Raw genomic sequence first — 26,481 nt, forward strand, 5'->3', positions numbered from 1 at the left:
GTTGGTGTATCAGACACGTCAAATAGCCATTCACACGTGCGCCGTCTGCGTCTAGATAACGAAGCTCTCGGTTACTACGCTCTTTTCTCCCTTTGCCGACTGTTTTTATCCGAAACGCTACAAGCGTTTACGCCTATGAATTAGGAGAAGGTAACGTGTATTATGATTCTTATAGTTAATGTTGTTTTCTTTTTCGTTCGTAAATTATAGTACAGATAATAGGATATTATATTCTCTGTAGCTTTTCACATTTTCATAGTAACTTAGTTCATATTTCAATCTTCGTTTGTATTACATTTACGTGCGCCTTTATCTTTCGTTGTTAACGTTATTTTGTGTATAAATTTAAAAATGTTTTTTTAACAAATAATTCAAGAATGTATACATTGAATGGAGCAATATCTCATAGCCAAGGCTGTATTTGTCTTTGATATTACACCGCAACATTCGTCTCCATTAGTTCAATGATGAGAGGTTTTATTTTTATTTCTGGTCAGAATCGGATTCACCGTGAAGTGGATGAAATTGATATGAACATAAAAAGTAAATGAGCTCAGCGGTTGGAAGACGAATTACGTGATTATTTGTTTTTAGTGTTCCAGTAATTTTTTATAACGAATTTGTTCACATTAGGTTGTTTTGTTAACGTAAGATATGTTGGTATTATATAAAATAGTTGTATATAGTAAAAGATATAAGTAAATAGTAGTAATTCATTTACAACCACCAATTACATTTAAAACATGCAAAACTATAAATTATATTCCTTATTTCTTTGCGCAACAAAATTGCCGTCAACTTACAAAACTACCAGTTACGGTTTAACCTACTTTAAAGTATTTAATGTTTAAAACGCAGTACCGTTTCTAGAACACAACATATTATAAAATTCCCTACTGCGAATGTTACTATGGTGTTGCTCAGTAATCATAGGACGGCGACCTCTAGCGGTCGATACGCCAATACTTTATAAATTCATACATGTACTGAAGCCTGATGACTTTAATGGATCAAACATTCCCATAAAATACGGTTTTATTACCCTCCGTTGTAATGTATTCATGTAATATAATTGAAAACGTAATTTTCACACACAAAAGCACGCTTATACCATGGTTGATGATTATACAAAAAGATATGTAGTATACCCATTATTCTGGTTAAAATCATTTGAAAAAAAAAACTCTTCATTTTAAATATGGAAAGGAAGTTTTTTACTATACCTTACTGACCTGACCAGACATATGACTGGAGAGATTCTAAGGTTCTCAATTTGACTTTTTTCGTTTTGTAACTGGCCAGCTCAGTGGTATTTCCGATTGATGTGGTTCTTTTTTTGTTTGATAGGAAATGGCTGACATGGTTATCAATCTCCAAGAATATTAGTGACCTTTTTTGTAGAAAAAAATTATTTAAGTATTTAAGTCGTTCATCATTTCACTGTAAAATTACATTTTCTATCACTTTGTTGCAGCTTTAATCGTAATAAATGATAGATAACAATATTAAATCTTACAGCCCACCGTTATTACAATCTTAATTGCTTGAGGTATTCTAAATTTGTTCATGCTTGATTAATTAGTGTACGCATTATTGGCGCTTAATTGGCAACAGATTTCTCGTTTAATAACTTTATTAATATCATAGATGCAAAAACATTTTCCATTAAAATTCATATTGATAGTATTTTTTATCTTTAACTACTATAAATTATTGATTATTATATGAATGGACTCTTAAGTTATGAGAGTCAATTTGAATGTGTTAAAAAACTGTAATTAAGATTATGCGATTCAATTTTCTAAAGGTACACGTTAAACTTATTAATGATTAGTTTCACCAATACTATAAAGACATACCCGTGAATAAACGTAAGGAAACAGCAAAAGAAAAACTTTCTTAGTGTTAAAACTGTCTGATAGGAACAGTGTGAGACGTAAATCATTCAATAAAGCCTTCTACCGAGTATTCCCAAGTTCAATGACTTCGCAAACATTGCACTAACTCAATGTTTCACAGTTTGAACACTCCGTTTGTTCTTAAACTGTTTAAAAAGGAAATAGTTCTTAACACCTGACTCACTATAGTGTTTTAATGTTGTTGACGAACTAAATATTCAGTTAGCATTTACATCTTGTTTATGTGTGTATGGGACTTATTAATACCAGTACTATGTTACGGATATTTCACGTTTAAGAGTTGGAATGTTTGCAACGTTATTTATGACTTGCATTTCGCCCCGGCGTCTCCCATATACCTATGACACTCAGCTTTCTAATAGTGAAGTAATTTTTTAATTCGGTCCAGTGGTTTTTGTGTGAAAACGTACAACCATACAAAAACTGAAAAATGATAAAGTTTCCTCTTTATAATAATACTAGCTGCACGCCCCGGCTCCGCGCGGGGACCTAGTAATTTATCGTAATTGCCATAATATAAACTATCCTATCTCTCAAGTTGGATCGAACTGCACATGGTGTGCGAATTTTATTATAATCGGTTAAGTGGTTTAGGATTCCATTGAGGACAAACATTATGACACGAGATTTATATATATTAAGATTGTAGATATATAGACGCTTTTGCCCACAACTCCATCTTGGCGTAGGTAATTTATAATGCTACCGTCCGTGGTTTGATCGCGAGAATAATTCGTCAGAACGCTAAAGTACCAGATCCCACAGCTAGATTCTGAGGGTTAAGTGCGGTTGATGGAGTACGCAATGGATTAGCCTGGTTGCATGTAAAAAATTAGTCAATAGTCAAGTGACCATTCCTTTAAAATTAATGTTATCAAAAAACAGACACGAGTAATCCTCAGGTTACTATAATTTCTGCCAACATTTACATTCACTGCCAAGTTTCGCTAATAAACCATTCAGTAACTTTTTTCAACAAAGAGTGAGAAACCCACATCCATACATCTATACATACCGAACATCCAAACTTTACTATTTATATAATTATTATCGTGATGATAGTCTACATAAAGAGCACTGGGAATATGCTTTGTTATTTTCGGATAGATATTCGAGTTATTAATGACCGACGATGATAAACGTAAATACTAATTAATAACGAAGGTGGCTTAATCATTTTCATAAAATGAAATATTACTGTGTGTGTGAAAATTTTCATTGTTTAATTTCAAAATATAATATACTAGCCGCTCGTCCCGACTCTGCTCGGATATCAAGATTCCTGTTTTATCCCAAGGGAACATTTAATCGGTATAAAAAGTATCCTATCACTCAATTCAGGTCATACCCTGTCTGTATACCAAATTTAATAAAAATTCGCTCGATAGTTTCAGCGTGATTGACGGACAAATATCCAAACAAACAAATTTTCACATTTAGAATATTTTTGTGACAGTACGATTTTTAAAACAATACGTAATGTTGAAAATGTAAATAGTAGAAATTTATCGAGTATAAATGATTGTTAGGAGCATTGAGGTAAGAACGAACTTCTCATAATAGGTAATATTTGAAGTTGATGAAATAGCAAATATGATGACAAATTCTACTTCCTACTCATACATGTCTTTTTACTTTATCCCGATATTCCTACGGGATACGGACTTACGCGGGTGAAACCGCGGGGCGCAGCTAGTATGCTATATATAGCGTTATAAAGCATTTATTTTATTGCAACCAATAACTGTTCGTAGAAATTTAGTTCAAATTATTATGTGAGATTTGTCTTGATAAACCATAAAATATGAGATAATAATGATAATTTTCACATCAGAGGGCCTTATAAAATTATAACGGAGTCATATAATATAATTGTAGCACGAAAAATGATATCTCAATCTATATTTACTCCAAGATTTCTACAAATATTAATATTCGATGCGAACTAGCAACGAGATACGAGACAGAGCTTTACGGCGTCTCAATATTTCGTTCATCGAAAGCTCTCATAAAATAAGTTGATACAAAATAGACTTTATGTACCGGCTTCTCGGAAATGACGCTTGTGAAAACAAAAACAACTAAAACATTGCATATATTTACAATGTTTTTGTGAAAAAGAAATAATAATATTTAAAATGTAAAATGTATTTTAAGTTTTAACATAACAATAAGTAAAAGGGATTCTTATATCTTTCTATTCTAGTTCTTGAGAGTTTTACAACGTTTAATTTGAGTTTTTATCAACATTGGATGTTGTAAAAAATATATCATAACGAAATATTTTACAGTTTTTTTTTTTTGAAAATATAATAATAAAAAGCCTAACCATCAACTCAATCGCTTTGAATATATAAAAATGTGGAAAATTTCTTCTATCAAATGTATTTTTAAATAAAACATCAATTGAAATTAAATTTAGTTTGTAGATACGTAAGTAAATATAAAATCAAAGTATTAAACAACGAGCATTATTTATGAAGTTATAAGCTCTGTATTTATTAAAACTTCTTGCGACTAATAAGGTGTCGGATTACAATTTAATACCACAAGTGATGTCGTTAACGTTCATGTTCATAAATTTGTCAAAATAAAGATATAAGTTCTTATGAATTATGTATAAAATATTACACGGCAATAGAGTTATAATAAATCGATTTATTTATCATAGTTTAACGTTATTTTATTCGTATTAATCATATAGCCGGATAACATTTCAATTGAAAGTTTTTATTGAGCAACGCTTAATCACACATAGTAATTAGTAAGTGATACAGTTGTTATTAAAATTCCGCTCGGAATAAAATCAAACGGAGATTTATGGCGTGCACATTATTGGTACATTATTGGCTTGCAAATTTATTGACTACCAGCAATACCACAGTATAGTAGAGTACATAGTATTCAACTGAAATTAGATTATTTGAAACTTGGAGCGCATGCAGGTAAATAACACCAAGGAAAGTGTATAAAGCAAAGCAGTAAATCACGTCTAAAGATAAATGATTATAGTTTCGGGCCGCCAAGGACCCTATTCATCAAGGGCTCACACAAAGTCGCAAATTTTACAAATGTGGCCACATACGGAGTAACGGAGCCTAAGATGCGCGTGATAAGAATTTTTATTAGTATGTAAAATACAATCTCGATTTTGGTGAAATAAATACATGAGCGCAATGTTACAGTAGCATTTATTTTGGAACTTTTTAAGTTTTAACATTTCATTTAAAAGGTAAATTACATAAAAAACAAATAAAAATTATATAATTAGACACATTAACTATAATAGTGCGAGCTTTTTCTTAAAATTGAAACCACATAACCTACTATTTATATTCGGGCATATCTGAGGACAACATTATAGTCATATTTTAGCGGAATATGGTACAAATTTATTTATGTTGTTGTTGTACTGAAAATATTGTATTGGAATTCTGATAGTGTTACAACCTCTTTGCTTAAGTGGTAGATAAATTATACGTCGAACCATTTTTTATCTGTACCTATTGTAATGGGCGCGAAAATTAACGATTTATTGCCGGTTGCCACTTTCGTTTTAAATACATATCAATGGTTAATTCTATTATTTACTAAAGTCAAAGTAAACTTGATATCTTATTTTCTTTTGTCTTCATAAGTTTCTTTAAATTTTAGAAGACAATTTATCTAATGTGTAGGCAATATAATGTTAGGTTATTCAATTATTTTTTTTTATGGAGTACTTTATAATACATGTCGTTATGAAGAACGGAAAGCACATTATTTAGATAAGTATTTAATAACGAAATCGTTTAATTATAATATTTCTTTAGATTCACATTTTTTCTTCATTATTTAACTTGATTGGTATATATTAAAGAGCCAAAAATCGTTGCATGTTAAATTAATTGATGTTTTGTACGAATTCCATAGCTTAGGACAAATATAATGTTTAATCTCAAATTAAACTCACCAAACAAATTAACATTAACAACATCATTGCACAGTTTTTTAACTTTTAAGATTGAAGTTTTTCTACTTATGTATTTTGTATCGAACTTCTAGAATGACATTCACACGTAAATATTGTTAAAAAACGCTGGTTACCTACAACTTGCAATTGTTTTATTTTTACAGGACTTTTTCCTTTTAAATAAATAAAAAATAATAATAAAGGGAAACATACTCCGTGGAGATCTATAGAGTGTGTCTGCATGTATGGAAACTGGCTTGAAGAAAAAATAGTTTACAACTGAAATTATTTTCCGGGGTACAATATAGAAACGATGTAGTTATACAAAAAGCATACCGTTATTTAATATCTCTACGTAGTTTATAATTTAAATTTCCTTTGTTTCGTAATCGTTTGAACTTAGGTTATAAACGCTAAGCTTTACGTAAGTCTGCAATATTTAAAATAATTTATATATTTATATATTTACAAGATAATAATTTCTGTTGTGTACAAAATGCAATAAGTTGTTAAAAAAGAAAATTCTTAGCAGGTAAAAATAAAATCGACTTAAGTACAACCCATAAAACGCGACTTAAAAAACGGTATTTTCATACTATCTATGACTGCCGTTGATCATTTAGGATTTCGTATCTTTATAGGCGTCGTATAAATAAATGTCAAATGACCGGGCAATGGCGTGGATAGCAATCGAATCGGCAATTCCTGACACGCTTAATAGATAGCACCATTAGTGTTAGAGGGTCTATGGTGATGCCAATTCTGTAATGGAAAATATCCTCTTTCGCCCGTGTTCTCGCTTTAAACATCTGAGTTTAAATGCTTTGAATTTTTGAGGGTGACAAATTAATTGTATATTTCTGAAATACATATAAATAATTATTTCATTCTCATTGTAATTAAAATTTTATTTTCTTTTGTTTGTTTCATGGTATATATTTTTTTCGATCCGTTTTTTGTTTTTGTGTGTAGATTAAATATTTCTTTGTTATCCGTCGATAATTTCCTAAAAGTGATTTATTTTCGCTGTTATATGAACAATATTAAAGCAGTAGAAAAAGCAAGAAATTGGATATTTGAAAATGCTTTTGTATCTAGGATAAGTTAATGTTGAATCATTTATCACTCTATTGCAGCTTAAATTTACCAAGCGAAAACACATGGTTCCCGCCAAAATTTCACCATATGATAGCGATGGCAATTATCACTCGCTGTGAATTTAACACGAGATTATGTTTGGGCGCGCTAATCCTAGGATTTACTGCGTTAAGACGACTTATTATACGTAAAATTGTTATTACTGCTCATATTGGAGCTTATACGGGATTAATTCAATTTTAAAATGTTGACATTTTCCTCGTTCTCTAAACAATCATGAGCGAAAATTAACTTTTGCCACATTTCTCACATAAAACCCATAACTGTTAAAACAAAACAGCATTTTTTATATAAACAGTTACCGAAATCTTTTGAATATATATTTACTGTGTAAGAAAGAATCATGTGTTTCTCTAACTACAAAAATAACTCCACTAACGTAACCCTATTGTTCATTGCAGATGGACCACCAAATACAACGAAGAACGAGGCGTAGGTGTTGCAGGTGAACAAGCCAAGCAATGACGCGGTGGGCGCACGCGGTGTTGACGGCGCTACTGCTGTCAGCCGCCCGCGCCTACCTCATCCTAGTACCAGACACAGCTCCGCCGGGCCACGCTGTCATAGATGCTGCAGTCTACAAACTCGGCTCCGAGCGAACATACACCATTGACGTCCATCGCACCGCCAACTTCGTCCATCATATCCTACGAGTCAACCGGACTACTGGACTCGTCACCCTACGCAAACGATTAAGATGTGACGGTGTTCTCTACCCTAACCTCTTCACATTCTACGTCGATTCTACCTCCGAACGCATCAGAGATATAGACTACTACAGCTTGCCAATTAGAATTTTAATAGTAGGCGATGATTGCAGCAGGAGACGCGCTGACCTGTACGACATTGATTTTGATCGAGTCTACGATCAGGATGATTCAGCGTTGCAGTATGAAGATGATCACATAAGAGATAAAAGAGAAGTTGTTTATCGCGAGAGTATAGACTGGAGATTATTAGAAGAAAATGAATTGAGCTCTAGTCAAATTAGTGTTCTGTCCACCGCAGATCCGTGGTCTAGCGATATGTTTGAAGATTATGTCGCTAGAAATAGAAGTAGAAGAAAACGATCTCTATTAGTACCCTTTGATATGTCTGTAGATATTAAGATTGCAGAGGCTAAGCAGTGGATATCGGAGACGTATGCGAGCTTCTCGATACCAACCACGGATAGATGGCAGGGGATATGCTTGAAGAAGTCACAGTTTGTGAATTCCTTGACGGCCTTTTTGCCCCGGACTGTTCAAAAAATGTGTAAAGTGCAATTTTTAGACGTAAGTGATCCGAGATTTGTAATTGAGAGCAGCCAAGGAGATTTGGTTGCTAGTGGTGATGTGTGCATTCAAGAACCAATGTGGAAAGTATCCATACTATTTACATTCAATTGTGATCGGACAAATATTATTGACTCTGATCATCGACTGAAAATCGTGTACCACCACCAAGAGTTAAATGATACAGATATAGCGAGGAGAGTGAAAAGAGAGTTGAGGAATCAATCTCCGTACTTTGAGCAGGCTTTATATGTCGCATCAGTGGCTGAAGAACAACCGCCTGGTGTTATTGTTACAACTGTGAGAGCACGGTAAGTTTTTCTATTAAATATTGCAAACAGATATTAAACTCATTCAGTAATAATGTTGACACGTTTGTTAAATTGATCGATATACCTTGACAGAAATAACGTATACGTCGGTGGTCTTATAAATTCTTAATATAGTTATTAATACATACTACAATTGTCTCCACGCTTTAAAATGACAAATTAACCAACTGTAGACAGACCATTGCGCTATCCAATGAGACATGACTCATGTCTACCATGAAAATAACACCTTCGGATCGTAAACCATCTGCCGCTTTAATTGACTTTAAGCTGGTTCGTTGGGCTTTTATGAAGTCATCTATTTTATGCGTTCCGGAAATAATGTCAACCGCGGACAATAGCGACGTGTTATAAAGCTGAAATATCTCAATTTACAACGGTGACGCAGTCTTTTGTGTGATGACTGGCGGATAAACAGCTCATTTGTTTATTCTAAATATTCATGGTCTAGTTTTATTTGAAAGGGAAAGTATATAAACCGTAATGTTAATATAAAATGTTGAGAGCTGAAGCGTAGAGAATTTTAATTGAAGAGACTTTGTTATACGAAATCAGTGGAATAGTAACTATACAATTAACATTTTCAATACTCTAATTGAATAGAACTTTTCTATGTGCTATTGAAAATTGAAACTAACAGTGCTCAAGTATTTAACATAGCCGCTGTTAATAATAATAATTATTAAAAAGTAATACTATAAAGAATAAAAATCTACGTTAGATAGATTAACAACTTGAATTAAATCAGCAAGTCAAGGCAGTAGCAATATCAAGTCAAAGATAAATAATAACCTCTGTTTATTGTGTACTTATAAAGTACTTAGTAATAAGTAATGGCATCTGATGATTGTATATAATAGACAAAGATCGAGCAATTTGTTTCATTTCCTCAATTTCCCAGTAATTTCATGATATAACGATTATACCGTTGCATATGTAATTAGAAACGTGTGGGGTAATATCAACTTAATACCTGTAATTTAAAGCCCATGACAGCTTCAGATGCGTGTAATGATAACATGCAATTATTATTATTTTCCTATTCAAGTATTAAAGGAAAAGCGTTCGAATTGGAAACGCTCAAGCGATTAAAAGTTCAAAACCGCCATCTGTATTTTCCGTACAAACGAAAGTTTACCGGTACCGAATTTTAAACGCATTGCAAAACAAAATATGTGCACTAACAGATAAATGTTCCGTTCATTTTTGTAGTGTTCGAACAATTTTTGTTTATATATTGCGACATATATTGTATAAAATAAATATTTAGCATAGCTTTAACCTAATTCATACACCCATTGATTTGTAGGTAATAACAAAAATATGTTATTTTAGTGTGTTTAGTTTGTATTAATTATTTTTGAAGTGAAACTTCTTTAGAATCGTTGTGATTTCAAATCTGATGCAACGGAAAAACGACAGGTAAGAGACACAAATACAAAAATGTGTACAATGAAGCCGGCAAAGAATGAGACGGAAATATACATACTATTTTATATTTTATATATATTCATCTCATTCTTTTGTCGATTTACTGAAGTTTCACTTCTATCGTGTGTGAATCGCCCACACACCTTTTTTTATTGAAATGTACATTAACAAAAGGTAAACATTGGTTTTCAGACGAATAGCAAATAAGCAAGTATAGAAATGAATTGCGTACGTATTGCCAATCTCTAAATAATTGGGGTACGAGCTGGGATTATTGAATGCAAAAGGGTTAGGGATTCGAGTTTTTGGCTCCCAAATAGTTTCCGGACTTTTACGGAGCATTTTCTATGATACTTTCCATGTTATACTCGTACTATTCTATTGAGCTTTGAATGACCTGTCCAACAATGTGATTTAAATATATTTTTAGAGAGAAAACATACGACAAACTTTTTGCTAATAAAAGTTCCTTTTATTTATGACAAAGTCACTTGATATGGACACACATTCTCTATTTCAAGAAAGAAGAAATTATTTTAATGCCCTATAATTTTATATTATTATATTCCCCCCCTTCTATTCCCTATCACGCAAAATAGACGCTTGACGACGATTTGCGAAAACAAGCCCGTATTATTATATTATCCTAACGTTATATATAATTTCAAACAGCGACCCAGAGAACAGTCCAGTTACGTACTCGATGTCGAGTCTGCTAGATTCGCGGTCCGCTGGTATGTTCGCGGTGGACACCCGCACGGGGGTGGTCACCACGCAGGCGAGGCTCGATAGGGAGAGGCTGGACGTCCACTACTTCAGGGTGGTGGCGCAGGACGATACGTTCCCACCGAGAAGTGGTACTACCACTTTGCAGGTTGGTTGGTGGTCTATATTTTATACTTCATTGTAAACATTAACAAAATAATAATAGGAGCGACATAAGATTTTGTATACAATTAACGGCCTTATGGCTAGAAGCCATTTCTTCCAGGCACCGAAAGATTGCCTATGTTGTTTTATGTTTTAGTGCAAACTTTTTATATGTATATATTGTATAAATTTCCAAGGTATGTGAGGTATTTACGATGTTAACCTAGTAAGATTACTTCGATAACAATTTTATAAATTTTAAAAATTTATTTTGAGTAGTATTTAATATTTTGGTTGTTAGTGTTGTAATGTTATTTTGTAATGCCCAGATTTCATTATACTCATCTATACGATAGTCTTATTTTTAATGGTAATGTATTCTTGTAATATTTTGTATCTATAAATATTCCATTCACGCAGATTAACGTATTGGATTGCAACGACCACTCGCCTGTTTTCGAGATGCAGCAATATGAAGCGTCAGTCAGAGAAGGGGCCAGCCCCGGCACCACTGTCCTTACCCTGAAAGCTACCGATCAAGACATTGGCAAAAACTCCGAGGTAAATAACATACACGACACATACATAAATCTAAATGCACACAAATATGAAACATGATAAATATATCTAAATTTTTTAATTGGTTCAATAAATTGCTCCCATTGCAATTTGAATTCGTAAAATTAACAATAACATTCCACTTTCAATTATTGAGCAATTAATTAACAGAACAATTAAAATATATTTTGCTGGTAAATGCAGTAATCATGTAATTTTATTTGAACAAATACGAAAGTTTGTTTTTCAATTAACTTAAATATTGCTCTTTGCATCCATTATAATGAATTATGATATAAATCAATTCAACGTATACAGGTGGAGTATTCAATAGAATCCGTTACGGCAGATACTTTGAATCACGACGACAACGAATCAATAGACAGCAAGGAACTAACTAACGTTCAAGACATATTCAGAGTGGATGGACGAAGTGGCGCCTTACTTACCAGAGCGTCCTTGGATAGAGAAAAATTATCGCGATACACTGTGGTTGTTAAAGCTACGGATCAGGCTAGCCCGGTGGCTGATAGATTGTCTAGCAGGTGAGAAAGAGGTTGATAAAAGACATTAATATATCATTATATATTTATGTCTTTAGCTATTGATAGCAAGGAATAAATTTGTACATTTATAAACCACAAAAGCACTGCCTTGTTTTGCAACTGAAAATGTAGTCCCAACGTTTAATATAAGCAAAAATAAACGTCGTAAAGTCTGCAATGTAATCCTACTTCCTATCCTCTTATCTATAAAGCCTATTTCGTATCCTACTAATATTATAAATGCAAAAGTTTGTATGCATTGCAATGAAATTTGGTACGTAGATAGCTGGACAACTGGAATAACATATAGAAACCGAAACCGCGGGGCTACTCTACAACTATAGGTAGATTGTATAAAGTTAAGAAGACAGGTCTTACGCGCCTCGTAGGTCGTAGTTCAACCAAAATAAAAATAATGAAAATAGACAGATTATAATACCTCTGGTTGTTCGTTTTTAATAAGCTTTAAACTAAGAGCTAGCACATATTTTGGGTCATGGCGTTGGCAAAGTTTTCTGCTGACGCTGCCAGTATTTTGGGTTCACCTTCTTGCTGTTGCCTGCTATATTTTGTTATAATAATTTAGTTTATTTATTACACCTTCAAGTTATAAAGTATTTTGATTTAGTCATAAAAATTAGATTTCAAAATTCAAATATAATAAGAGTAACAAACATACACATACATATAATCACAAACTTTCGCATTTATAATATTAGTAAGACTTAATAACAAAAAAAAAGTTTTTAGTAACATTTATGTTACACTTATTTTGTTACATACTTAATATCCACCATTTGTTCTGAAGACAATAACATTATTAATAAAATGCCATAAAATTCGCATTTAAACATGACTTTTATTTCAGTGCAACAATCCACGTGAATATTTTAGATGACAACGACAACTACCCTCAGTTCAGCGAAAAAACGTACACCGTCACTGTGGATGAGGACATCAGTGTTGCTGACAACCCCATTGTGGCAAGAATCAAGTGAGTTTATTCTACATATACTGGCTTAAAAACCTTAAAAATCTTGTATATAAATTACGTATCACGTTGTATGTCCGCAATGGATTCAAATTTAAACAACATGTGCAGTTTGATCCAATTTAAAAGATAGGATAGTTTATGTTATTTTAATTACGATAAATGTTTAATAAATAACATTTGGTATCTATAGACTATGGTCAGCAAGAAGAAAGAATATTTTTTTTCCAAACTGGTTCCAAACAACACGAGTATATAATTTGCGTCAAGCCTTTCATCTGAATCATAAATTACAGAGGTCTATTCAATACGCTGTATATTTTTCATAACGATTCGCGTTTCACCCACTTATCGTTGAAAAGAGCCACTTTCATAGAAGTCGCAAATAAAACACAAATAGAAAATTATTTATATTGGAGTCTCCAATAGCAGACGGCGGAACACCCGCGGCGGGCTCCGCGAATTTATAACTCTACAGCGATTTGTTATTTACGGATATTGTATTTCCCTCTAGCTTTAAAGTGAGTTACTTATGTTTAAATACGCTGCCGATGTTTTTACCATTCAAACTTCTCTTGGTCTTATTTTCCATTCAGTTGAACGTTAAATTGGTGGGATGAAGATCCACTCTCGTTTCATTGAATGCAGTTTTACCTGAACCATTGAATTAAAGTTAACGTTTCGAAATCTTAGCTGTGTGTTAGTTATGAAGAAATGCATCCCACTACTATCATATGTATCATTTCGATAAATGTTGCTTATTATAACAACCATAAAAGTTTGGATGATATCCCCTCTTGATGATACAATTAAAGTATTTATATCTTAAAAGCATATCGAAGGCTAAAGAAATGTAGCTAACCTGTGAAGTGTTATTTTTGAATTTATCCAATAAGTTTGAAATAAATTTTCTAAATAAAATTGTATTGCACAACGACAGCTGTCTGATATTTCTGGAACTATCCAGGAAGTTACGACATTTGTCGCAAAACTTAGGAAATGCTTGCAGTAATTTTATTTCTACTCAATAGCTCGAGTATACCTTACAATAACAATATCTATGCAACGAAGTATATTATTTAAATAACAGAAAAACTTATGCTGTTTTTGTATGTAGTCATTTTATTAAGAAATAGGTTTGATTTTTTTACAGAATAATGTAGCTTTATCAAGTAAGAAATAAAAATAAAAAGATTCGCTTTCAAACAGATGTTTATCTTTCAACTTATATTTCTGTGATGGTTTTGACAAAGAAAAAATAAGATTTATCGTTTTATAAATGTCATAAACTGTGTCAGTCATGTGAGAATATTCGGAGATATGTACCAATCAGCAGAAATTTCAACAACGTTCCACATTTACCAGTCTAGTGGAAGGTTGATGATTTTTCTGCTCCCATATAAAACCATGTTTTTTCTAACCATTTACCATATAACCTATGCATCTTTATGATACCTTATGAATATCTCCGACCATCGTTTGTTTCTGATTTATTGCATCGTTGTTAAATAGACTCATTTTTTTTCTCGAACCATAGAGCAAAGGACGCAGACATAGGCGCGAACGCGGCGATCCGTTACGCCATTATTGGCGGGAACACACAAATGCAGTTCTCGATAGACAGCTTGAGTGGCGACGTGTCGCTCGTCAAGCCGCTTGACTATGAACAAGTGAGGAGTTACCGGCTCGTGATTAGGGCTCAAGGTTTGTAGTGGTTATTTTTTATGTCATATTATGTATATTTTTTATGTCATGGGGAACTGTGCCATCAACGCGCATGCGCTGCCCTCTTTTACGGGTTAAAGGATTGACGATTGGAAAGGAGGAATGGACTGCGAATGGAAAAGGAAGTGGGCGGGTCAAAGTGGTTATTTTTTTCTTTATACAGCTCTATTCTTTTTAGTACTAGGGATTGTGGATGTTTGTTTCTTTTTTTAAACGGACGAACAGATATTGATGAATATTTAAATAAGCAGTTTAGATTAAGATGAAATAATAATATTTTACTGTACAATATAAACTTTAAAGAACTTAAAAAGAGGATAAAAGTTTTAAGGGAAATGTGTGTCGCGCCATCATGTGACGAAATGTGCGAAGCCGCGGCCAGATAGCTACCAAGTTCCTTAGTAGATAATAAAGGTTTTTAAGCTTCGGCGATTTAAAACTTCTGAAAGGCTCTGAGAGTTAATTAAAAATATCAATTATAACTTTCAATCTATATTAACGTACTTTGTTAAAACTCTGAGCTTTATTAACTTTATATCATGATTATCACACATTTTTTTACTTCATCTTTAAACATTCTGCTTAACTTCAATTGGATTTTAAATAATATTTTTGTTTTGAAAAATTTACATTTTTTTTTATTATTTTCAACTGACTTCAAAGGAAGGGGAGTTCTCAATTCGACTGTGTATGATGTTGTTACCTCAAACTTTCGAGTGGGTGAACCAATTTACATGATTATTTTCTTTTATATGACTCGGTTCCGTGTGATTCCATCTAAATTTGGTCTAGATCTGACAATTAGAAGGTTGTCTAGATTTTTGTTTATATATCAATTAGTCTTTATATATAATTATATTTATAGTTTTTTATATATGAATTAATTAGTGTCTATATCACCAATTTTGCCATAATTTCAGATGGGGGAAGTCCCTCCAGGTCGAACACCACGCAGCTTCTAGTCAATGTTAAGGATGTGAACGATAACTCGCCAAGATTCTACACTTCGCTGTTCCAAGAGTCAGTTAGTGAGAACGTGCCTGTTGGATATAGTATTGTTAGGGTAAGGATAAAAAATATTCTTATATGTATTTTATTTGCGATATTTTTGTTCGCTTATGTTCAATCTATAGTTATGTTATGAAGCTGAAGAGTTTGTTTGTTTGTTTGCTAATCTCGGGAACTACTGGTCCGTTTTGAAAAATTCTTTCAGTTTTAGATAGCCCATTTATTGAGAAAGGCTTAAGGCTATATACGGGCAAAGCCAGGGCGGACCGATAGTAAATTATAAATGAATGTATTTAATATCATCTCACCCATCCCGTTTCTAGTGAAATAACGTCTTTTAATGAGCTTTTTCTATGCAGTTTGATTTTTATTTCACTTTAACTGCGCCTCTGATTACAATCAAGAAAAGATGTTAGATTACAAATATCCTCTGATATAAAAAATATTAATAACAATTAACCAACTCTCAGGTGCAAGCCTACGACGCTGATGAAGGCGTGAACGCCGAACTAACATACAACCTGAGCGATAAGGAATATAATGGCAACACTGAACTGCCGATAACTATCGACCCTCGCTCTGGTTGGGTTTATACGTCTGGCTCTTTAGATCGAGAAGTGCAGTCGAAATACCAGTTGCAAGTAAGTTTACAATGGTTAATTTTCTTCCAGTCCTGAAAAAAAAACAATTGTGTTGGAAGATACTTAAACTATATTGTTCAATAATCGATTATTTTTTGTTAAATATCTAAGCTATCCATTCTATTATTCCAAACAAATCTGTGTCAAATGAAAACTAACCCTTACTATTAATTTATGTTTCAAAAAGCAACTGTTATGTTATTTTTTTATTTAAACCAACGCGAGTAAGTCAATTTATTATACGACATAAAAAACACTTTTATTCATAAATCTAATAAATCAGTAAACATCAATAAGGTAATGATTGTTTTAACTAAAACCCACAGAACCTCTTACTTGTCAGAACTAGAGCAAAATTTTTAATAGAATAGAATAGAAACTAAAACCCAGTAAAATCCTCCTCAGGTAACAGCCACAGATAACGGAACACCACAGAGATCGGCTACAGCATCCGTAGTGGTCGTCGTGCAGGATGTCAACGACAATGACCCAGTGTTCTCTCCCGCGCAGTACGACGTGGAACTGGCTGAAGACGAGCCTCCCGGCACCCCCGTGGTCACTGTCACCGCTACTGATGCTGATGAGGATAATCGGTGGGTGGAACCAATTATCCTATCCTGTCCTACTAATATTATAAATGCGAAAGTTTGAGAGAATGTGTGTATGTTTTAACAAACTCTTTCACACAAAAACTACTGAACCGATTGCATTGAAATTTGGAACGTAAATTGCTGGACAACTGGAATAACATATGGGCAACTTCTTATCCCGATATTTCTACGGGATATGGACTTACGCGGGTGAAACCGCAGGGTGCAGCTAGTTTAGTATAAAACGAAGTGGCTTCCCGCATCTACCCCTGTGTATCTAGGTATGCTTGGATCTTTAAACTACGTTTTTGATCGTAATCTTTCAATATCACCTATTTCTTTTTTAAATCTAATTTATCACCTCACTAAAGCTCATGAAACATTATTAGTTATTAATTTTAAGCTAATATTTTTAAATTACATTGAACAGGTTACACTATGAGATAACAGGCGGCAACACGCGGGGTCGTTTTTCCATAACCTCGCAAAATGGCCGCGGCCTCATCACAGTGGCACAACCACTCGACTTCAAACAAGAACGTCGATACGTCCTCACAGTTACTGCTACTGATTCTGGTGGACGATCAGATACATCCATGGTTCATATTAACATTACTGATGCTAATAATTATGCGCCTGTATTTGAAAACGCACCGTATACCGCATCGGTAAGTCGTAAACAACCTTTAAATTATTATTGTTATTATATTCTTCCTATATTAAATATATATGGGAATGAAAATGTTTGTAGCTTTAAATTTATTTGTGATTTCTTCACATAGTACTAATCTCAGCATTCGCGTGAATATTAAATATTATTGGTCCCAGCTAACCCTTGTAGAACACTCAATGTCTAAACTACTACTAACAAGAAACCTTAGTTTTTCTAAGTTATAAATATGCAAATTCATGAATTCTTAATTTATAATGCAATAATTAACTATTAATTAAATAAGGCGATTAAATAAATTTTCCAGGTGTTTGAAGATGCTCCAGTAGGCACAACAGTACTTGTCGTGTCAGCAACGGACAGTGATGTAGGAGTGAATGCTCAGATCACATATACGCTAACTTCGGAAATATCGAACGAAGCTGTGGCGCATCATGAACAGGAATTCCTTATTAACCCCCAAACTGGTGCCATTACTACCAATAAATTGTTGGACAGAGAAACTATGAGCGGTGAGCACACTTTTACGCTATAATTTAAAAAATCAAACGTATCAAATACATGTGATAAACAAAATAAATTAATCTTTTTTTTTCAACTTGAAGTATATAAAGGCAGTGCAGGATTCAATTTAAAGAATCCGAAAGATTCAAGAACTATTTTTCTCCGGAGCGTTCCAACTGAATCATGATTACGTATAACGCTAGAATTCAAAGCACGTATCTTTAAACACAAAGGCCCGGTCCATATAAAGATGTTTTATCGTTCGATCTCAACTCACACTTCGCCTGGAATGCGCTTATCGAGGAAATAGGATCAAATATAAGTCAATTCAGAAACATTTTATCATCTCTGTAACTAAGTCATAAATTTAAAATGAATATTGGGAAATGGTACATATTAAGATAAATTACAAATGAAATCGAAAAAAGCTATGAATATTATCTGTAAAAAAACTTTGCAGTTCTTATTATTTAGAAACAATTACTGGGGATGATGATGATCATTATAAAGATGGATATATAGGATATGTTATATGTAGGGTAGTTTAAGGCATAATCTTATGTTATCTGTAGTTATATTAAAAATAATCGATTTTTTAAACGAAAATCAAAATTCCAGGGTATTTGCTAACGGTGACAGCGCGAGACGGCGGAGTACCAGCGCTCTCCGACACGACGGATGTAGAGATATCCGTTGTAGATGTTAATGACAACGAGCCTGTGTTCAAGCAGCAGCTGTATACGGCCACTATCATGGAAGACGCTTTAGTTGGTAAGCTGTTTATAACATTACTTAAGGTTTAATTGTTTCTGACCATACATGTAATGAAGCCGATGAAATATTTAATCGTTATCGTTAAAAAAATATAGTTATACAAAAACACACACATAAACAAAAACCTACATTCACACGCACATATATATACAAACGGTTACGCAAACATTCTTACTTATTTTACAATTTTTATGTTGATAGATAGTTATAATTATAAGCTTTTCTTTAAGTTTTCTTTGCTTAAATATTCTAATGGAAGAATAGTGTATTCTAACACAAGTGAATATAATCACTTAACTGAAGGCACTTACCTCCACCCCAGATAACAAGTTCATAAAGAAATCTACATTTTTAAATACATTCATCTTGTGGATATTAAAAAAATGATTGCTTTTCTCCAATAGCAATCATTTTTTTACGGCGAGTGTGACGTCTTGACAGATAGATTTTTACATTAAAACGTATCGCATTCAGAGTAGTATAATGCTTTGTTACATAACCCTTATAATATTCAATCCAATTAAAACCCATAACACACACTGTTTATTGGCTGTTACGGTATAACAAATCCAAGTAAAATAACCATAAAACTTAATGTAATTACATAACTTGTGTAGCTCGATATCTAAGCTCTTTCTTTTTGGTTGAAATTAACATTATATATTTATTTTTTTATTTAATTTTTTTTAAAGATTTTTTTTTTATTAATTTTTTTTTCCTTTTACCAGGAACATCAGTTACTCAAGTGGCAGCGACAGATGCGGACGTGGGTCTCAACGGCCGGGTGCACTACGAACTAGACCCTAAGGATAGAGAGGAAGGATCTTTTGTTATAGACCCAGCATCCGGAGTTATACGGACTAATAAGGCGTTGGATCGCGAATCGGTAGCGACCTATGATTTGAAAGCGCTGGCTGTTGATGGTGGCTCGCCGCCGCAGAGTTCTACGGTGAGTGAGAAACTTAGCTTAACTTACTTCAGAACTTGTCTCACGATTCTTTATTTAGAAAAATAGAGGGACCTGAAAATTTTATCTACCATATGGGAATAATTAATCTACCATATGGGAACGAGATGTGCTTGAATCATTTTCATACGAAAGTATTTTTCTATTCAATTCCATTACAATTTGAACCCGTCCAAAAATCACCAAAACGAAACTCCCATACTAGAATAGTTAATTCACTTTAATTATTATCCCATCAACATTGTCTACCTCTACTGTCTTATATGTATATAAAGTTTTTGAATAAACTCAATTTCAAACATTTTTTTTCAAACTCAAGCATTTATTCATTCAACTAGACTTCTCATAGAAGCACTTTTGAATCGTCATAATATTACACAGTTACATATATTACATCTACAGAGAAGAGCCGGCAAGAAACTCTGTAGATGTAATAAAGATGATTATCATAATTATTTGTTATTCTAATATGAAATATATCAACAGGTAATAGTTCACATAAAAATCGAGGACATAAACGACTCCCCGCCGGTGTTCTCAAGCGACTGTCTCACCTTCTACATCTCAGAGAACAGTCCCATCGGCACCACTGTGGGAGAGATATACGCCAATGATCCGGATGAGGGCGCTAATGCTGTGGTGCATTATTCTATTAAAGGTTAGAATTTAACTCTTACCCTTAATAGACGAATATAGTATGTTGGTTAATGTATGTTTTTTTTTTAAATCACATGCATTCTGCTACTGGTATGTCTGTTACTTAATCACGTAAAATTAGTTAAACAAATCAGAATGAAACTTCTTAAAGAAATTAGTAAATAATAGGTCACTTTTCATTATATTTTCAATTATGTAGACAATAAAATCTTCACATAATTAACAAATGTTGGTTATAATGATCTCACAGGAGGAGACGACTCGAACAGCTTCTCTCTCGAGACTCGCCAAGGCTCTGACAAAGCGGAACTGGTGACAATGGTGGACCTGGACTACGAGAGTCCCCGGAAGAGATACGAGCTGGTGATAAGAGCGGCGAGTCCTCCGCTGTGGAACGACGTCAGGATCGAGGTCATGGTCACCGACGTGAACGACAACGCGCCGACCATGAAGGACTTCCAAGTTATCTTCAACAATTACAAGGATTGCTTTCCAGTGGGACCGTTTGGACGCGTCCCTGCTTACGACGCCGATGTATCGGATAAGGTTTGTTTAAGGGGGGGGGGGGGGTTTCATAGTGTAAAAAGTATTTATGTATACAAAGTTGCTTTCTTTGTCTGTTTCTATGTCCCTATGTATGCATAAATCCTATATAGGTGTCTAAACGTAACTAAATGCCAGCGTGGGAAAGTGATGCCACTACGACCTGTATAGCTTTGTCTTTTCGCACACCCCCTTGTTTTTAGGATATTAAAAATAATTATAAGTAGAAATGGTGAAAAAACAGTACCTGCCGATAATAAGTAAAAAAAAAAACTATTTCTTGACACTTTATTTTCTATTTTCAGCTTCAATATCGCATACTGTCAGGAAATAACGCGAATCTAGTTCTGTTGAACGAAACGTCTGGTTCGATGACGCTCTCGCCGCAGTTGAATACTAATGTACCAAAATTGGCAACTATGGAAATCTCCGTCTCCGGTAAATAAAAATAAAACGATCATTAATTACATTACTATAGTGTCATTAATATTGCAACCTTTATTTTAAAAGTTATATCATATTTGATACATCATAATATTAAATTTACACTATAAATTGCACGTTCTCAAGTTAACTTAAGAGTCGTTTAACGTAGGTTATTTCATTTCATTCCAGCTCAGACTATTTAATGTTATGATTTTTTTTATGATTCGATTTACTTTTACTTCCACACTAAAAAATATTCTTTATACATATAACTTTTTATTACAGATGGAGTGAATGAAGTAAAGGCAATGATGCAACTGTTAGTCCGGCTCATAACAGAGGACATGCTATTTAACTCTATAACAGTGCGTTTAAACGATATGACAGCTGAGAGGTTTCTGTCGCCACTACTCGGCTTCTTTATCGATGGACTAGCGGCTATCATACCTTGTCCTAAAGAGAACATCTATGTATTTAGTATACAGGTAGGTTTGTTTGATTTATATTTGTATTTTTTTCAAATTGATGTTCCGTTACGTAACGCGTTACGTCGCCAATCGTTATAGCTTCAAGTATCACTCCTGTTAGGCGTCCCATGAAAAACGTTTTATTATTTTATTTAGTTTTAATTTCAAAATAACTAATTAATTATTTAATTAATCATTCATTTGAGATCTGTTTCGCCACCAGGACGATACCGACGTGTCCGGCAGCATACTGAACGTGTCGTTCTCAGCGCGCCGCTCGCCGGGCGAGGCGGGCGCGGGCGGGGAGGGCGGCGCGGGCGGCGCGGGGGGCGTGGGGGGAGCGGGCGGCGCGGGGGGCGTGGGGGGAGCGGGCGGCGCGGGGGGAGGCGCGCCCTTCTACCCGCCCACGCACCTGCGCGAGCGCGTGTACTTGCACCGCACCACGCTCGCCCGGCTCGCCACCGTGCAGGTCTCTTGTTTGTTTACTTATCTTTGTTTCCGTCTTCTTTTCATATCAGTCGCTATTCGACTTTCAGTGTAATTCTTTATCAATATCACCCAAATTTTAGATTGCAATCATTAATTCTATTTCACCAGTAGACCAATATGGAATTTTTTTTTAGCAAATTCAATTAAAACTAACCCAACAAGAGACACCATATCTGACACAAAAGTTAGAAAATAAAATAACTAATATAAAATAAATATACAGGTACTTCCGTTCGACGACAATGTCTGTGTCCACGAACCTTGCCTCAATTTCGAAGAGTGTCTCACTGTCCTGAAGTTCGGGAACGCTTCAGGCTTCATAAACAGCGATTCAGTACTATTCAGACCGATTTATCCGGTGACGACGTTTACCTGTCAATGTCCCAAAGGATTCACGGGTGAGTCCAATGATGCATTATTATTATTGTCGCAAATTAAATATAATTCTTTATACTTCGGAAAGTTTTGAAACCATACATTCAATTTTTAAGTGTTACTTTTTATGCCTAGGTTCCCGGGAACACTACATGTGCGACACCGAAGTGGATTTATGCTATTCATCCCCATGTATCAACAACGGGACTTGTATCAGGCGGGAGGGGGGTTATACTTGCGTCTGCCCAGCTGGGTTTACAGGTGTGCAGCCACTATTTACGTTTCATATAGAATATTGTATTTTAATGTTTTATTAACGTCATTACTATCAATGTTGTAGCCACCTTCACCATTTTTTCAATTGGGTAATGTAAATTAGGAATCAGTGTTATTACCATAAATATGATAAATGATTAAGTGATAGTATCACTTTAATTAAAATCAATCTCATTTCTACCATCGATATTATCACTATCAGTGCTATCACCAACAATTGTCATTAATTCTAAGAGTTCACAGAAGTCTTAAGATTTACTGAAGCTTGTCCTTTTACTGTAACGATTTAATTCAATGCAACTACATCATAATGTTTCATCACAAACCGATCCCAATTTCTTTTTCGAAATTTCCAAGGCTGATAAAATTAAGCGGAACTAGTGAAGTGAGTGCGTATCTTTTGTAAGGATTAAGCCTTAAACGCATCCATCCAGAGGTTAATACAAAGTGCAGCTAACAGTAACAACGATACCACACGCGTCCCCAGGCGAGAACTGCGAGACGGTCCTAACGAAGGCGAGCTGCTCGCCGAGCGGCGCGGCGCTGTGCCGCAGCGGCTCGCAGTGCGTGGCGCGGCGCGAGGGCGGCATCCTGTGCCAGGGCTGCTCCATCGACGAGCTCTACACCACGCCCATGTGCGAGCTCAGCGCCAGGAGCTTCCCGCCCACCTCCTTCCTCACCTTCCCCGGGATCAAGAAGCGCCACCGGTTCCATTTGAAGCTGAGGTCCGTTGCAACACACACATTTTATCGAGAAAAAAATTATTAAGCATTTTAGTGAGAGTGAAGTTAAGTAAAGTTAATGTCCACCAAATTGTCTTATTGTGTCCTTATAACTCACAACGATTTCATATTTTGGTCTATGTTCTGTATTTTCTTGTGAGTGTAATTTCACACATGTTAAAGTCAGTGCCTTTATCTTACATCAACACATACAAGGAGTTTACTGATCACGTTATATACACTATATATAACGTATACTGATACGTTAGATAACTGCACTCGTCCACCAATCCCCTACTGCCCATACACTAGAAACACAAACACGATATTACATTCACACATGCACAACGTGTCCGCTAAGCCCGCATCCCCCCCCCCAGATTCGCCACGCAGTCCGCGTCGGGGCTGCTCCTGTACAACGGGCGCTACAACGAGCGGCACGACTTCATCGCGCTGGAGGCGGTGAGCGCGGGCGCGGGGCGCGCGGGCGGCGCCGGCCTGCGCTTCAGCTTCGGGCTCGGCGGCGCGCGCGCAGAGCTCTCCGTGGAGGGGCACGTGGCGGACGGGGAGTGGCACACTGTGCAAGTGGAGTATTATAATCGGGTGAGTGGAGTTTGTCGACGGCTTTGGTGCTGTCACTGCTTTCGCGAAATTGCGGTTTTTTGAATGGGACACTATAGACGATTTTTTTAATAATGTTGGGATCTTTGGGCATTGACATCGTAATGCAGTAGACATGTGCACTCAGTTCACTGAGGGCAGCAGCATAGTCTTCAAATAAGTTTATAATTGAATGAGTGGAAAGTAGGAGTAGGTAATATAGAAGATATTGACTCAAATATAATGAGATATAATAATATAATAAAATATATGCGTATGGACGTTGCATGTGATTAAACAAATACTAAACTCATAGTTATACTGATTTGTAGCGTTTATCTGAAAAAGTTAATAAATCATAAGATTCCCTAAGCACACTCATCTATACTCTTACCTACGTATTATAATTTCTATTGAATATATTTGATATAATATATTTGAAAATAAGTTTAAAGTTATTAACGGGCAGAATTAATTTTGTATAATATATTTACAGACGGCAACATTAATCCTAGATGATTGCGATAAAGCGTTATCACTGGCTGGAGCGGCGGAATTCGGTGTCAAGTATGCGTGTGCGAACTTCACTAGAAAAGTATTGCCACCTCGTTGCGATATTCCGACTGAAACTTGCCACAGGTAAAGATTTTTTTACATATATATCAAAAGTAAAAAGTAACATAAGCGTATTTTGAACTTTACTTCGGAGTAAAAGACTCAAACAAGTACGATTTTCATTATTTCCTGAATTCTTGCTGTTCGATGATAAGTCTACATTTAGAAATATAATTGTTTTTGCTATAATATTACTAATATTTTATTTTGTCTTATATAAGTTATAATATATAAAATAATAACAGGAAAAAAACTCATCTCAAAATTCATAATGAGACTTGCCTGCTAGAGATAACCATAAGACCGCCGTTTCCTAATTGTTTTAAGTTTTTTGTTCGCCTTTATATTATAACGCAATAAAAAAGGTTCAGTACAAATTACAAACATTAACATAGAAAATAAACTGTGCAGTGTCACCCACAGGTTCCTGGACCTCACCGGCCCGCTTCAGATCGGCGGCTTGCCCAACATCCCATCTAGCTTCCAAGTCAAGAACAAAGACTTTGTTGGGTGCATCTCGGACCTGTATATAGATCACAAGTTTATCGATCTGAACAGGTAAATAATGTGTTATATTGTGTGAAAAAGAAAAAGTGAAAAATTCTTACCTTTGTGAACCACTTTTGATGTGTTATATGAACTAAATTATATAAAGACGCTGTAGGAATAAATAACTGTAAATATTAAATAAATAACTAAATTAACATTTGCAAGTCCATTTCTCAAAAATAAACGATTTGTTCATAACTCAAAGGCGAGGAAAAAAAGATATATTTTCTGTATATATTTTATATGTACATATATATATTAGTCTTTTATTTAATTTTTAAGAATGTAAAATGATATATTTTATAAGGAAATTAATTAGTCTATTTGTTTGATCGTATCCATAAATCGTGTTTTACTTTATTTTTAAAGCTATATATCCATAACGTATACTCTGCTCTATAAGAGCTAATTAGCCCATTTAGCTCATGCGGTTAATTGTATCAATATATCGTGTTTATTGAAATTGAGCAATGCAATGTCCGCCTGCAGCTACGTAGCGGACAACGGCACGGTGGCGGGGTGCCCGCAGAAGCGCTCGCAGTGCAGCAGCGCGCCGTGCTACAACGGCGCCGCGTGCCGCGACCTGTGGGACACCTTCCTGTGCGACTGCGCCGACGGGTACACCGGCAAGGATTGCGCTGAGTGTGAGTTATTGGGAGGAAAATGTTCATAGTTTGTTCACTGAATGGAATTGAGAAGTGTCGGTGCTAGCATAGTTATAACTAATAACGTGCCTAAACTTAGATTTTGAAAAAGCTTCAAGGCTTCGAATCGAACGTTTAATTAACGATAATAATATATGTTTAGAGTGCATATATTTTTTCCACATTGAGCAAGCACGCAATAAGATAAC

The 26,481-nt window shown here is 34.7% G+C and overlaps 1 protein-coding gene across 1 annotated transcript in view; it reads left to right on the forward strand.

The window, feature by feature from the left end:
* Nucleotides 1–26,481, forward strand: part of LOC119831578 (protocadherin-like wing polarity protein stan) — a 120,766-nt gene that overhangs the window by 77,933 nt on the left and 16,352 nt on the right. Inside the window, 26 exon segments of the mRNA XM_038354992.1 lie at nucleotides 7,431–8,614; nucleotides 10,739–10,940; nucleotides 11,357–11,497; nucleotides 11,813–12,039; nucleotides 12,908–13,033; nucleotides 14,568–14,734; nucleotides 15,676–15,818; nucleotides 16,234–16,404; nucleotides 16,810–16,997; nucleotides 17,425–17,662; nucleotides 17,972–18,176; nucleotides 18,787–18,939; nucleotides 19,671–19,891; nucleotides 20,396–20,567; nucleotides 20,817–21,112; nucleotides 21,415–21,547; nucleotides 21,821–22,020; nucleotides 22,226–22,310; nucleotides 22,389–22,471; nucleotides 22,715–22,889; nucleotides 23,002–23,127; nucleotides 23,630–23,867; nucleotides 24,245–24,467; nucleotides 24,961–25,103; nucleotides 25,491–25,637; nucleotides 26,118–26,373. Of these exon segments, the coding sequence (XP_038210920.1) occupies nucleotides 7,491–8,614; nucleotides 10,739–10,940; nucleotides 11,357–11,497; nucleotides 11,813–12,039; nucleotides 12,908–13,033; nucleotides 14,568–14,734; nucleotides 15,676–15,818; nucleotides 16,234–16,404; nucleotides 16,810–16,997; nucleotides 17,425–17,662; nucleotides 17,972–18,176; nucleotides 18,787–18,939; nucleotides 19,671–19,891; nucleotides 20,396–20,567; nucleotides 20,817–21,112; nucleotides 21,415–21,547; nucleotides 21,821–22,020; nucleotides 22,226–22,310; nucleotides 22,389–22,471; nucleotides 22,715–22,889; nucleotides 23,002–23,127; nucleotides 23,630–23,867; nucleotides 24,245–24,467; nucleotides 24,961–25,103; nucleotides 25,491–25,637; nucleotides 26,118–26,373 (5,583 nt within the window). The 5' untranslated portion in view covers nucleotides 7,431–7,490.

Source organism: Zerene cesonia, chromosome 13, assembly GCF_012273895.1.
Source record: "Zerene cesonia ecotype Mississippi chromosome 13, Zerene_cesonia_1.1, whole genome shotgun sequence".
NCBI classification, from domain to species: domain Eukaryota; kingdom Metazoa; phylum Arthropoda; class Insecta; order Lepidoptera; family Pieridae; genus Zerene; species Zerene cesonia.